The sequence below is a fragment of the Crinia signifera genome, chromosome 3, assembly GCF_055691185.1.
Source record: "Crinia signifera chromosome 3, ASM5569118v1, whole genome shotgun sequence".
Lineage (NCBI taxonomy): Eukaryota > Metazoa > Chordata > Amphibia > Anura > Myobatrachidae > Crinia > Crinia signifera.
In genome coordinates this window covers 152,225,997-152,241,030 of record NC_139219.1, presented here as the reverse complement: position 1 = coordinate 152,241,030, position 15,034 = coordinate 152,225,997, and the positions used below count along the sequence as shown (strand labels likewise).

At 39.9% G+C, this 15,034-nt stretch overlaps 1 protein-coding gene across 16 annotated transcripts in view; it reads right to left on the bottom strand.

Annotated features, from left to right (window-relative positions):
* Positions 1–15,034, bottom strand: part of PTPRK (protein tyrosine phosphatase receptor type K) — a 340,426-nt gene that overhangs the window by 8,021 nt on the left and 317,371 nt on the right. For 8 of the 16 annotated variants that reach the window (XM_083176754.1, XM_083176759.1, XM_083176756.1 and 5 more), the window contains 8 exons: positions 11,812–11,966; positions 9,005–9,140; positions 7,631–7,789; positions 5,800–5,973; positions 3,865–3,996; positions 3,631–3,756; positions 1,760–1,923; positions 583–718 (listed from right to left, as the gene is read on the bottom strand). In XM_083176754.1, coding sequence (XP_083032880.1) covers positions 583–718; positions 1,760–1,923; positions 3,631–3,756; positions 3,865–3,996; positions 5,800–5,973; positions 7,631–7,789; positions 9,005–9,140; positions 11,812–11,966 — 1,182 coding nt within the window. The remainder of the gene's footprint in view (positions 1–582; positions 719–1,759; positions 1,924–3,630; positions 3,757–3,864; positions 3,997–5,799; positions 5,974–7,630; positions 7,790–9,004; positions 9,141–11,811; positions 11,967–15,034) is intronic. The other 8 variants (XM_083176755.1, XM_083176757.1, XM_083176766.1 and 5 more) reach the window with 1 other exon arrangement.

The following is a 15,034-nucleotide window of genomic DNA, read 5'->3' as shown; positions in this document are numbered from 1 at the left end:
TGATAAATTCTGCTCATTGGGTATTCTGCTTCACACATGAAGCATAATTGTCGATAAATGCTGGTGTGGTAGGGCTAATTGGATGGTCCCCAGTGGATCCATTTATTTTATCATGATGTTAAACTCCAAAAAATTTAAAATGGGTTTATGAAGGACAGGTTACATCACTGCACTTTGAAATGCTTTTGTACGTATGCAAGATGCAGCAATATTAATAATTATGCTATTAACACCTTAAATGGAATACAAACAGGGAAACCTCGGAGAGCAATGGTTTAGCAGCTAGTATTCCATAACGTGCTACCTGACATCTGCTACCAATGCTAGTAAAATTCTGCAATACATCCAAAGGGGGTAGGGGATGCAATCATCATTTTTATTTTGCCACTGCATGTCCATTGTTACATCAAACCGGCAAAGCATTACTGTACTTGATGGTTCAGAGTCAGGGGGCTGCATTAGAAAGAGGCCTTAGGAGGTGACCAATTAGTAAATATAAGAATAGGTTGAAAAAAACATAAAACAAAGTAAATACATGAACATGATATTGAAGTAGACGTGGACACTCCCACTGGTACTCACCGGAATTTCTACCATATTTGACTTGCTGTTGCGCAGTGTTTTCACAGCATGAAATACATCCACTACATTTTGTCTTTTGATCATTTCACACACAATACTAATGGCGCAGAACATTCCACTTCGCCCTCCACCATTTCTAGACAGAACGAGAGAGTTATTTATTTCAACTGACACAAAGTGTGTATCTTAAAATCAGAGTTAAATGGGCAAAAAGGCACTGAAATCAACCATATGGCAATATATAAATATACAGTATAGATAATAGATTGAATAAATGATAATGCAATTGTTGAAACCATGACTATGGTTCAGCCTTTTAGGCCACTTCAATAGGAGCAGACAAGAGTACAGTTTAAAGTGTTGGCATGTTGTATGGAAAATACTTATCTTTCATAAGCCAGCCGTATACATAAGCTGGGCTGCTACAACCAGCCTATGAATGGATTTCCAAAAAATGTAATGAAAAGTAACAATTATCAAAACCAATGTGATAGCAGTACAGAGCTACCCTAACACCGGGAAACGGGCATCTGTCAGACCACACTTAGGTCGACAGTCATTAGGTCCCATTAGTCATTAGGCCCCACGGTCGACAGGGTTAAATGTCGACATGGGTCAAGGTCGACGGGCCAATGTCGACATGGTTTTAGGTCGACAGTCATTAGGTCGACATGCGTTTTTCGCTGTTTTTTGAGCCAACATGTGCCGACAGGCAGCATTTCATGCCCTACCATCCACTAGGGCGCGGTGGGAGAATAAAATAGTGTGCCCGAAGCATTGCGAGCGAAGCGAGCGCTGCGGTTCAACTCCAACTGTGTCCATGTTGACTGTGTCGACATTCGGAGAAAAAAACAGTGAAAAACTCATGTCGACCTAATGACTGTCGACCTTAAGTCATGTCGACCTTAAGTCATGTCGACCTTAAGTCATGTCGACCTTCCGGGGTCGACCTAATGACTGTAGACCTAAGTCTGGTCTGACAGATGTACCGCTTCCCTAACACCACCACACAAAACACATAAAGCAAACATACATTAATTGAAAGAGAAACATTTGAAACCTTTAATTATATGTCATTCTCACTTTGAAGCATAAATAAACTAGGTCAATAAGGACATCCATTAGTAGCCAGGACTGACACAGAAAGATAAATGATTTCTCTTAGAGGTTAACTCACAGGCAGTGAATAATGGTGCGTCCCTCCCCTTCATCACACTCCTCTTGCCATTTTTCAACTTGCAAAATCAATTTCAGGAAAGATCTTTTAGAACTTGGCACCTCCCTGTGAGACGCCCAGCCCAAGTACTGGAACTGCTGCACCATCAGATAACCTTCTTGAGGCTATACAAAGCAAAGACAATTAAAATTAGATATAATATGCATTAAAACCAAACTTATTAAGAAACTATACAGGCATGTTAAAAAATGTGATTAGAAAAAAGGGAACAACAGTTTATCCACAGAAGAACGTAACCTAACATCCTAAAGATGCCCATGGAATATACCTCCCAACTGTCCCGATTCGCACAGGATAGTACCCCTTTTTTTTGGGACAGAATTGTCTCATGGTGGGGGCATTTGGTAGGTCCCCTGTCACTCTACTTAGCAGAGCAGCAGTGAATAGATTCTGTGCGCACAGTATCTATTCATTGGAGACAAAGGTGCTAATTGCATGACATCAAGAGGTGTGGCTCGCAATGGCATCATTCACATGAAGCCAAGGCCACTTTTTCAGACGCCCCAGTGCCCTTTGTCACAAACACTAGATGTTTGGTGTAATGTACAATATGTTATGTCGAATTTAACCTAAATTGGCTCAATTTGAGTATTTAAAGGGCAACATACAGTACTGTAGCTACTTTTTTGGCCCATTCATTCAAGAACTAACAGGACATTTTGAAGACAAGGGAACCTAACCCACAGTACCATTTTATTTATCATAATTGCAGATTGTCTACATTTTTTTCAAGGTTATATGAACTTTTGCTGCTGCAAATCCAATTTGTACCAAACATTTTAGCTTGCTTAATGTCTCTAAATAAGGGTTTTCTTTATACAATCCATCCATTGTAGTGACTGTATAATATTAGCTTTTTTGCCGTTTTATCTATTGTAACTGTGTAACCTTGCCTAGCCAAAGTTTAAGTACATACACTTGATATGTCATTAGCTAACGTGCACAGTGTATAGGCCAGAAACTAAGGAGAACAATGCCGCACAATCACAACACCATTCCAAGGTCTTTGTGAGACCAGCTTTTCTAGATTTAAAAGGTAAAACAGATCTGTTGGGAAAAAAAAATTACAAGGTTAAACTGCTGCTTGTAAATTTTCCCCTAACTGGTAAATGAAAGATCTCGGACACACACATTAGCCTTCTGAACCTTTTTTACTTGACACAGACATGCAGCACCATGAGCTATGCCATACACAAACAATTACATGCCTTTTTCATGCTGACTGACCATTATTAATCAGGCCTACAGTGTGTGCAATATTCCCCAGTGGATATATGAGACACCCAGCTGCTTGGGCCCACACAGGAGTGTGTGGTTAAAGGGCCCTACACACATATCGACTTGTGTAGGGAGAGGGTGCTGAGCGATGCTGCTTCGCTCAGAACACTCAGGTTTCTCAGCACACAGCACTGCAGAACTGTGTGCTGAGTGAGGTGTCAGGGGCAGGTTATTAAATCGCTGCTAGATTCAGACCTGCGGGGCCACGCGTTTGGGTCACTGTGTGGTCTACACACACACAGCGATATTCAGCCATTTTCTGAGTGATTTATTGAAATAACGTAATATCACTCAGACAATGCCTGAATATCAATCCTGTGTAGGGCCCATAAACTCTGATCTAGTTGCTCGTGCCCATTTCCTGTTGACATTTTTCACAAGGAACTCCTTTTTAAACAATAGCAATCTTTATTGCGTTAGTAATGCAGATTAACATGCTTCTACCTTCTACTTCTATGGAACCTTGTTCTATGTCAGTCACATTTTGCTTCAGTTCAGATACAAGGCCACTAACAAATGTAATCCTGGTTTACCCTAGTCAGGTTGCATATCCTGAAGATTCTGTTGATAACATCACAGTCCATCGAGCAGGACATGCACTCCACTTGGATTGGACCATACCTCAGCATCCCTTCCTCTGGCCAGTACTGTGGGCAGCCCTGTCCAAAAAAATAAAATAAAAACCTAAGTGAGACACAGTTTCATTAAAGCTATTTCATCACATATAATAATGTTCTCCTCAAATGCAAATAGCAATACTGTATGACCTGTGTCAAATCGACCTCATTGAGCATCACTAAGGAAGAACATCCGTAGTCATAGACTAATCTCCAGAAGTCTTTTACGGTGTTTGGCAAAGGGTGTTGTGTGACGATGAAGGCAGCTGGCTGTCTGTAGCTCTGCAGAGGGAAAGAAGGAAGGTGAGAGTCAGTGTGTTTCCTAGAATAACAAGCAGGAGCAATGCAGAAAGATGGACAGGTTCGCCAATCACAGCACCTAAAAGCAGCTTTAGTTTTGGAATGACTACATTACTTGTTTTTGCTGGACAGCTGCCTTGCTGTCAGACTGGAATAAAGAACCTGAGTCCCATTTACAATTGTATCAAATTTAGCAGCTACTGGCAAAATAGTAACTATAGACATGTGTACTATGAAAGAGCAAAAAGGTGTATTATGGCAAAGACCCCTAAACCTGACGCAGCACACAAACACTGGCATCATTCTATCCAGCACTACATTCCCTAGCTCTCATCCTCGCAAACTGCACAACACTTAACCAATTACACTAAATGTACCAAATAGCAATGTCTCTGCTAAATACAACGTAAAATGTTCTGCCTAATGTAGCTCATTAGTGTCTCCATTTACAGTTTTATGTACTCATTAATTATTCAGCATGTAGAGCTGGTGGGCTGGAATTTAGTAAACAGCACAGAACATGTTGCCGTGCATGGCAGCAAAGATGCATGCTGCTGTAGCGCTGGCAGTTTTCTATAGGGGTTAGCTGAAAAGACATTGAGGTTTTTTTTTGTTTAAAGCTATATAAAAAAAACCATATGGCGTGTGTTTTTTTTTATTTTTGCCTAATTAAACAGTACTTGAGTTACCCTCTTTATGGGGTATATAAAGCATCAGCATTAACAGAACAGCTTGGATCGTCGAGCATGTTCTCTAAGTGATATTTGGCCTCAGCAGAGAGCAGATGTGAACTGGAAATCTTACAGCAACAAACACGAGAAACAAAAAAAAAAAAAAAGCTGCATTACAAGTAAATGAGTTCTTGGAAGATGTAAGCACTTTGTTAGCGCGTCACAATGCCTCAGAGCTGCTCTCCTTATACTCCGAATGCGCCTCAATAACCTTGAACGCTTATAGGATCTCTGTTAACTGCTAGAGTGGAAATTAATGGGCCATATGTAACTAGCATTCCCACAAGGGGTGAACACTGGAAGGGACAAACAACTTTCCAATTTTTCAGGGAATCAAATTGTTAACAACGGCTACAGGGCTTTAATTAGGGATGTGGTCACTTGGTCGACAGCGTCTAGGTCAGGGCTGGGCAATACCGGCCCTCCAGATGTTAGTGAACTACACATCCTAGGATGCTTTAGTTTAGTTTTGCTATGTGGCCATGCTGAAACTGATGCAAGGCATGCTGGGATGTGTAGTTCATCAACATCTGGAGGTATTGCCCAGCCCTGGTCTAGGTTGACAGTCAAAGGATCGATATGTGAAAAAGGTCGTCATGCATTAGACTGATATAGTAAAAAAAAAAAAAGCAGACACAAGCAAAAGGTTGACATGAAAATGTCGACATAGAAACTGGTCGATTTTCATGATCTTTTTTTTAAACAGGGGGAAAATAAAATAGTGTGCTGAGTGCATCTTGGCACCATGCCCAAAGCATGGCGAGTGCAGTGAGCCATGCAAGGGGGTGCGGTACACCTAATTAAAAAAATAAAAACCTCATGTCAACATTTCTACATCGACCTTTTGCTTGTGTTGGCATTCCGACCATGTCGACCCAATACATGTTGATATTTTTGATGTGTCGACCAATAATGGTTGACATAACAACCTGTACCCTTTAATTACTGCACAATAATTTCCTATTTTGGAATATTTTGCAGCACAGGTACATCAATCACACTGGAACAGGCTTAACTAAGCTTGTCTTCTACACACAGAGATGGGTCTCCTTACATCCATAAGGGCTGCATTGATGTAATTGCTGCTCTCCCCATCTATAGTAATTAAGAAAGGCAAACATCTGTCAGGCGGCAGCAGGTCCATGAAACGGTTCTTCTCGTGGTTCCTTGGCAAGCAGGCTATACTGCAGTCCTCGGCTTGTAGCCTTGGGGTCACAGAATTCAGAGTCTGCGGGAGAGAAATTCATTAGAAACACAACACTGTCCGCTAATTATTAGGAGAATATAAACCTTGCTTTATGAAGAGCCACATCTGCAAGTAACTGGGGTGTATACTAAGGATTTGAACACAGGGTTAGAGAATGACACATTATAAATTGCATTATTGTTAACAATTAAACTTTACTGGAAAGTACTAAGGGAATATTACTTTCCCAAAGAACTAGAAACATATGCTTAAATAAACACGATTTTGACAAGGGCTATATATGATTTTGTAAAATAAGTTACGATACAGTAAGAGGGAGCATTTCTGATTACATGCATGGAAGGAGAAAAAAGCAGTGTGGAGGGAAGGGGTATAGGGGGAATGGGAATTGTCTGTTGATGACAAATGACAATGTATTTTTTTCTGCACACTATAGTTGTGATTTGAGATGATGTATTTTTATATTAATAGCAGCTTCATTTCGAATACAAGGATAAGACATTGCTGGTTAAAAGAAAACTTCATTTAATAGCAGTCATTTTAATTCCAACATGGAAAAAGGAAGAATCGTTGGTTACAATAGAAGACCCAATTGTTTAATCGTAGCCACCAGGATTTGTAAACAATTGATTCTCACATATACCACCTTACGGGTGAAAAATACAGTAATAAGTAACAGTAACACTAAGTTCTCATCAAGTGAATTTGCCAAGCACACATCTTTAGTGAATCATATATTCATATCCTGGATCTACATAAATAAATGTTAAGAAATCAGTGGTAGATTTTACCCAGTAAAACTTACCACCTCACTCAGTTGCAGTTTGTGACTGGCGGTGATTACCTGCCAGTAACTACCAGGACAGGTACTCCCATTGGGTGGTGGTTGCTCCCTCTGGGAATACCAGTTGCAGCTGCAATGTACAGAGTGTAGGTTCAATGAGGGAAGCTCCTCCCTGTCTGATCCTTAGCCCAAACTGGCTTTTTTGGGCTGCAGCCCATAGAAGCCAGAGTTTTGCACTTGCACAGTCAACCTGCCGCTTGTACACATGCTATGGTGACAGAACCTGTTTGCCTCTTCATCACCTCCTCCTCTCCAGGCATCGGTAGTGTCAATGCCCCTACCCAAAACAGACAAGAGCCGCGGAAGTTAGAAAAAATAAATAAAAAAATACACACCAGCACTGAGCTGATGCGGAGGATCTGCATTTAATTGATCATTTACTTACAAAACTGTTTTGTAAAGATAATTATAGCACAAATATGGGGGCCTGCCAAACTTTATGACATTAGAAATTATGTATACTTTGTCATCTTAACACACTAAATGACTATATACAAAAATATGACAAGAACAAGTGACTACAACATCTCATGACAAAAGTAATACTCTCCCTCTTTCCTACTTCTCTCACCAGATAACAAACAAGCAATAGAAAATATGATCTACATCAAAGCTGCATATTTAATTGGAAGCTGTTTAATGGCACTATGTAAAGAAGGCGGTACAATGAAAGACAGACAGTGATGTGATTATGTTTTATATGTAGTCATTTTATTCTAAGCTGATAAACTAGTGTCAGCATGCTGCACAGTGACAAGAAACACACACTAGAAATACTTATGAAATACTTATGAATGGTACATTTCAAAAGAGAGATAAGCCTAGAATACATACTGATAATACCTGGAATTCATCTTTGAGATGTGATGAGTTGGTCTGGGAGTCTATTCTGATCATGTCAAAATATGCGGCTTTAAATTCACAGACAGGTATGGCAGTTTCTCCACACAAGCATGCTTCCAGAATGGCATCATGGATGAAAATATACTGCTCCTGTACAGATACAGCAGGCAACAGAAGCAACATTACAAGTAAGGTCAGACGAAGCGCCAGAAATTTTGTTTCAAATGAAAATCTTTGTCATTTAGTTATTTTCAGTAAATGGCAAAGTACAATAGTTCTGCTGATATAAGTGGCTATCGCCTCAGCTGAAATTCAAGGTAGATGTTTTAAGCAAGTATAGAGTACTTGCTCACAGCAACAAATCAACGTCTGTCATTTTAAACAATGTGCTACAATGTGCTACATACAGGATCACCAGGAACATTCTAATTATGTCAACTTTTCATGTGCTGACATGATTAATGTCGACATGGTGAATGTCATCATTCTTATGTTGACATGATCAAGTAAAAAAAAAAATGTACCAAACTATTTCTACATAGTGGTTTGAACACTGATACATACTGTAACTATAAAAACTGAAATCACAGAACAAACAGTATTGTAACTTGTTACATTTTACAAGATTTAGATATAGTAACTAGAGTACATTCCCCACTAATACCCCTTTCACATCGCACTTTTAAAACGGTAAATTGCCGTTTTTTTCCCTTTTTAAAACGTTTAAGCCTGCACTGTGAATGCACCACAGCCGATTTACCGTTTAAAGTTAACTGGCATTTCGAACCGTGTAAATAGCAGAGTCCTACATGGTTCCTTGCTGTTTTTTGTGCAATGTGAATGTGTACAATGCTATGCATTCACAGTGCAGGCTTAAACGTTTTAAAAAGGGAAAAAAAACGGCAATTTACCGTTTTAAAAGTGCGACGTGAAAGGGGTATAAACCGGTATTTAAAACGGTAATCTGCGGCAATGTAAGGCTCTGACCCGTTTTAATTACCGTTTTAAAATACCGGTTTTTAAAACGTGTCGGCGATGTGAAAGTGGTATTACATGCATATAGAAATACACATGCATATAAACATTAGTATGAAATAAACTACACCAAGTTATTAAAAGCACTAATAGCCTAACAAACTTGAAAATCAGGCTGACAATTTAATGATGTCCTAGGCAACATATATGGTAATTAAAGCTGATCAGTATGTATCCAGACTAAAGCCATGGACCTGTAACAACTAATACTACACCACTAAATAAGTTCATATATTCAGGAAATGTATTTGCTACTGTATTTTAATATACAGCAGCACATAAATAAATGTAACTGGAACAATGCAAATAGTAAACATGTTATTTAATTACCTCTGTTTGGACCATGTTGATGCGGCGAGAGCGTAAAGCTTTCACACAGTTGTAAATGTCTACCACACCTTCCCGCTCAGCCATGTCTAGCATGATGTCAATAACTATGTAACATCCGGTGCGGCCAGCGCCAGCGCTGAAAGGTGAAGAGATAAAACATTATTAAACACCATACATAAAAAAGAATCAGAAATATTAATTGTTTATAGGATTTAACTGATATATGGCTACTTTAAGACAATGGAGGATTACCAATGGCAGCATCGGGTGTTGGGGACGATGTGACCAAGAGTACTCCCTTCACGTGCCAAAAATAAGTGTGGCCTATTAGAAAGCAGGACACCCCGATTACCTCACTAGGGGGGCATGCCCAGCTTCCAGAGATTCTGAGATGCACCTTGAGACTAGTCCCTCAAATTCCAGGTCCTTCTTAGAGACAGGAGCTGGGAGCTGCAGGATAATGTCACACTGCAAACTTGGTTCGGTCACTGAGGAGACGGTGGCATTTTGGTGTCGCGCCCTGGAAGGGTGACACCTGAGTACATCCTGCAACACCCCTCTTGATACCTCTGAAGATTAAAATTGTAACTGACAGGAGATTGCTTGAAGTCCAGAGCTCAAAGGGAGCCTAGAGTTGCAAATTAGAGTTATATAATGTGGGTAGTATACTTCATAGAACAGATCAGTAACAGGGGCATAACACAGCCCCAAGTTTACTAAACTCTGCCATTACAGATTACAAGTATATTTATTCCTTGAGCACAGATGACTTAATTGAGTACCTTAGACAATTAGATTTAACCATCTGAAATGGAGCATAGATATCCCTAAAAATCTGGATTATGATGGCTCAGCTCCACAGCATGTTCTTGGGAGGGGCTTAATGTAAAACGGATGGCTAAAGCTGGACATACATTTATACTGAAATTCATTCATTTGTATCTATGGGGCACACTAAATACACTGCACATGTGGTTTCTAGGCAACACTTACTTCATTCTTTTTATTTTTTTCAAATTGAAAAGTGGGAAAAGGCGCACGTCCCACCTGCTCCTAATTATGTGGGGCACTAGACTGGAGCATTGTCAGCAGGTAATGCGGGCAACAGTGGCAGGATTTTATGTAAAGGACTTGTGGCATATTTTAACAAACTCCGGATATGCACATTCTCCTTTTATCATATAAAATACATGAAACATGGATTTTTATTGCTTCATTCAATGTTTATAAGAGCATATAAATAACTCCAAGTCGGACTAAATTAATGTATACACTTTCTTTATTGAAGGGACAGGTTTAGTATTGAAGTCTGATTACACGCAGACCGTGTTAGAGAATGGGTTAAATGGTGCTTTTAATCCCATGACCCCACTGTAAGACTTGCAACCCTTGGTTCTCATTAAAAGGTTTGGCACAGGAAGAAGATAGCAGGTCTGTGCTTTGACTCTCCAGCTTGCCTCAGCATTCAATCATGGGAAATCAATACCTAGAGCTTTTCAGCAGAGCTATTTGTTTACACTTCACCGCTGTCTGAATAAAACAAGAGGAGAAGCACATTCGACAGTCTGATTTATTAGACGTGCATGCTCCATCCGCTTCCTTCAAGTAAATTTAAGTAACACTGTTGTTTTGTGTTATTTAAAACACCCGACTCATTGTCTGGAAATGACACCAGTGTTTACCTAAACATGGAGAAATGAAAGTTTCACATCTAAGTTGAAGGAAGAACGTGTACAATGCTGGGAAAGTGCTGCTTTGCAGCAAACAAGCCCAGCAAAACTAATTAACATGCCTACTTCTTGCCAGATAAGATCCTTGCTTTGAACTTTGCAAAGTTATCGTGAATGAAACTATTGGAAGATAGGTTTCAGCCGAGTCCACTGTGAACAACGTGATCCAAATGACCTCACTTCATGTTAGCCAATCAGCAAAAAAACAGAACTCCATCATTACAAACTTGCCTACTCTCCTGGAATGCCAGACTCCCAAGAGAGAAGACCTTCATCCCAATTCCCACACATCAGTAAGCATTTGCCACATTCTTCTGGTACATTAAGGAGGGCACCAGAAAAAAGCAAGTATGGTTCTGTGATATCACTAAGCGAGGACGGACACAGAACTCGTAAACAATTGTTCAAAATCATTACAATAGACTCACACTGAGTACAGAAATAAACTCGGTAGAAATGGCATTGATTCTCCTTAGTTATGTCTGCTGACTCTTTAGAGCAACATACGAACAAAAAAGATAAAGGATGAAATTTACAGCAAGTGAAGGACAAGCAGAGGAGGGAGCTATAGACTCAAACCAGAGTCAACATTTTCTTCTCAGGGTAGAGGGAATTTGGGAATTGTATCACCCCATATGGATGCCAACTATCCCATACTGCAGACCGCATCAATATGACCCACATGCCACAGCACAATGCCATTAGGGATGTGTGTGAGTAATAGTGGGTGTTACTGAAGTGCTATGGAGCACCATATATTGCTATATATCAGAAATGTTTGAAAAATGACAGTTAGGCATTGATAGGCTGGTGCATTACCACCTTCCACTTTATCCCTTCTCCATGCTTAATACATCCGCCCGTGCTAGAATTTGGTTGGTGGTTTATCACTCTCCATTTTTTCACTTTTCAAGCTTAGTACATCTCACCTACAATCCTTTATCAACTATGTGCTGTGAATAAACACATACACACAAATGATATAGTCCTTGCCACTGTGTAAGCTAAATAACAAAAATGTACGATGTACAACAAAATTTTAAACTTCAAAATGGTAAAAACAATACTACTACAAACCTGCAGTGAACCACAATGGGACCAGCACTTGGTGGGTTGGACAACTTGACACGTCTAATAAAGGACAGGAGTCCAGTAGCATGGTATGGGACCCCATGATCAGGCCAACCAGTAAAGTGGAATTGCTTGACTTCTCGGATTTCATTATATCCTCTCTACAAAAAAATAATTCAAACACATACTATAATTAGCTTTTTCTATGACATATTTATGGCTGCACAATACACCTAGTACAGCAAGGCCTACCTGTACGAAATAAAAGATGAACATATAGGTAAATATATAGTTTTACATTTATTTACTAAAGCAGTTATGAAATGGTGCAATATTATTAGGATTAAATAAAGACCATGGAAAATAACCGTCTTATATAAAATGTTCAACCAGCAACAGAGGTGCTAGAAAGTATGTGAAATTTATGAACCGTCACCATTTCTGTATACTGTAATACCCCTTTCAGACATATGCACATGAACGCGCCCAAACCCGGGACTAGTGTATGTCTGAAAGGGTATACCCGGGATTTCACTCCCGGATACTGAGCACCTGCAATTGACCAGGGTTTTTCCCGGTATTTAACTCCCGGGTATAATACCCGGCTTATGTCTGAATGGGTTTACCCGGGTTTTTCAGTTTTAAACATGTGATGTTGCTTTTTTTTTTGCTGCCGGGGTGTGTCCCATTTTAATGATGAAACGCTGAAATGCTTGAAAAGCCTGGCTTATGTGTGAAAGAGGTATACCCGGGTTTTTCCCGGATTTGAGGTGTAGTGTGAAAGGGGGTCTGTTACTAAAATCCTGGGAGTGACCTGGGTTGAAAATCCCGGGTAAACCTGGCCAAAATCCCGGGTAGTATGTCTAAAAGGGGTATCAATGTGACCATAAATGTTTGGTCCATGTACTAAGCCTAAAGGGTGCAATGTACTTTCTATTCAATCCTGATCAAATTGGGATCAAATCTCATGGCGCGTGTACACATTTGATTTAGACTATATAGTACAGGTCTATACTCTATTGTCTTGCCTGCACACTTTTCAATTCGATTTCTATGCCGCGCATCGGGATCAAATCAAAAGTGTTCGATTTCCATTCAAATTTGCTTATGAAAGCAAAATCAAATAGCAAAATATACTATATAGAACTGTGTGTACGTCCTATTAGAGTAAGATAAAGTAGATGGAGATAAAGTACGAGCTGATCAGATCCTGGAAAGGCAAGCCTCCAACTATTTCAAAATGTCAGTTATTGGCTGATTGTCTGGTACTTGACCTCCATCCACTTTATTTCACTCTAAGGATTAGTACATAAATTCCTATTACACCAGATAAAACTTTGCAAGCAAAAAGCACCTGGCCAACCTGTGACTCTCCAGCTGCTGTGAAACTACAAGTCCCTTGCCACAAATCTGCTATTAGAGCATGCTAAAACTGTGTCAGTGCATGCTGGGATGTGTCATTTCACAACAGGTGGGGAGCCACAATTTGGCCAGGCCTATTGTATTGGATCACCCAATAAAAAAAAACCACATCGTGCGGAACGGTCAGCGATGCTGACCGTTCATACATTCGGCCTGCTATCATTTAGATAGCAGCGCCCCTGTCCTTTACCGCACGCTGGCTCTGTCATACATGGGGGAGAAGCAGTATCAGTGCACATAACGTGCGCTGACACCCCTTCTCCCCCATAACGCCCAGTCATACATCTGCCCCTATGTAACATGACAGTTAGGAGCTGATTGGCTGGTAGTTTATTCATTTCCACTTTATCACTTTTTAAAGCTAAGTGCATATGAAAAATCTGCTAAGGAGAAGCTGAAAACATTCTACAATTTTCCAAGGCAACAGATAAGGTGAAAATTTTGCATATTATCCATTACTTATATGGCCTATAAATTAAGGAAGGAGCATGGAACAGTGTGTTAGGATGAGAGCTGGATAGCACTGACGAAAATATGAGTCTTGAGAGCCTGGTTCCGGTTTCTAAAACTACAGGGGGAAATTTACAAAGATGGAAGTTGCCCATAGCAACATCCCATGTGAAACAGAGCTCCCATTTTAGTAAATATCCATGTCAGCATAGAGGGGGAATATATAATTTTGTGCTGACCGCATCAAACCCGAAGCATGGCGAGTGATGCGAACCAAGTGAGGATATGTGGTACACTAATTGGTGGTCCATGTCGGCAATTGTCAACATTGAGTTTTTCATGTGCTGACCTATTGACCCTGCCTACCTAGACACGGTCCACACCATTGAGAGACTGTTCTAAGTTTTGAAGAGATAATTAGAGAGTGAGAAGAATTTTATAGGTAGGGAGCAGTATTGCCAAAATCTCTGAGGAGGCAATTACTTGGCAGGAGAACCATTGTGCAGTTATGAAGCAAAGTGGGCAGGTGGGAGTATGAAGGGACTTTGGAGATTAGGTCAGAGAGTCATGAAAAGGAAAGGGAACTAGTACTTGTAGATGGAAGGCAGACGGAGTACATTTGCATAGGTAGGGGTGGATTTAGGGGTAGGGTACCGCTAGGCACAACAGTAATTGCCACCCCCTTGTCAAATTGTATTATGTTCACTGGTTGATCAAACGCCACCTTTTGAGGATAGCCAATTTAATAGAATAAAAAGCCACTATGACTTTTTTTTTAATGTAGATTTTTGCATATTTACTAAGTATGGCAGTTTACAAGGTAAGTATACAGTACAGGGGAAATATCTTGCAGATAGTGGTACATTTCAGACTAGCAGCTGCCCCCAAACAAGTTACTCATGTGCATAATGGTAAACTCACCACTGTGCATGGGGAGATGAGCAGGGCAGCAGCAAGTGGGTGTCATGGAGACCCAAAAGGAGGAGATTACAGTAGTCTCATCTCGTGATGACCAGTGAGTGAATGAAAAAATTCTGTGAAGTCCATTTAATAACATTCTGCATTATATCTTAATACTGGCAGAACCAGGAAGTATATAACTTAGTGAGATTTTAGTTAGATAGATCAGATTTTTCTTTTTTTTTACCGTTTTACATTCACATCATACATGATGAGCTGATGCTTTAAGGTTTTTTTTTTTTTTAAATAGATCTGAAGCATAGAAACATTTGAAATTTTAAGCAACATAAGTATACATGAGCATTATTTATCATTTTTAGTGATGAGGAGACATCACTATTATTCTGCAGACAGCATTAAAAAGTGATTTGTAGTTTCAGTGCAATACCCCATCTAC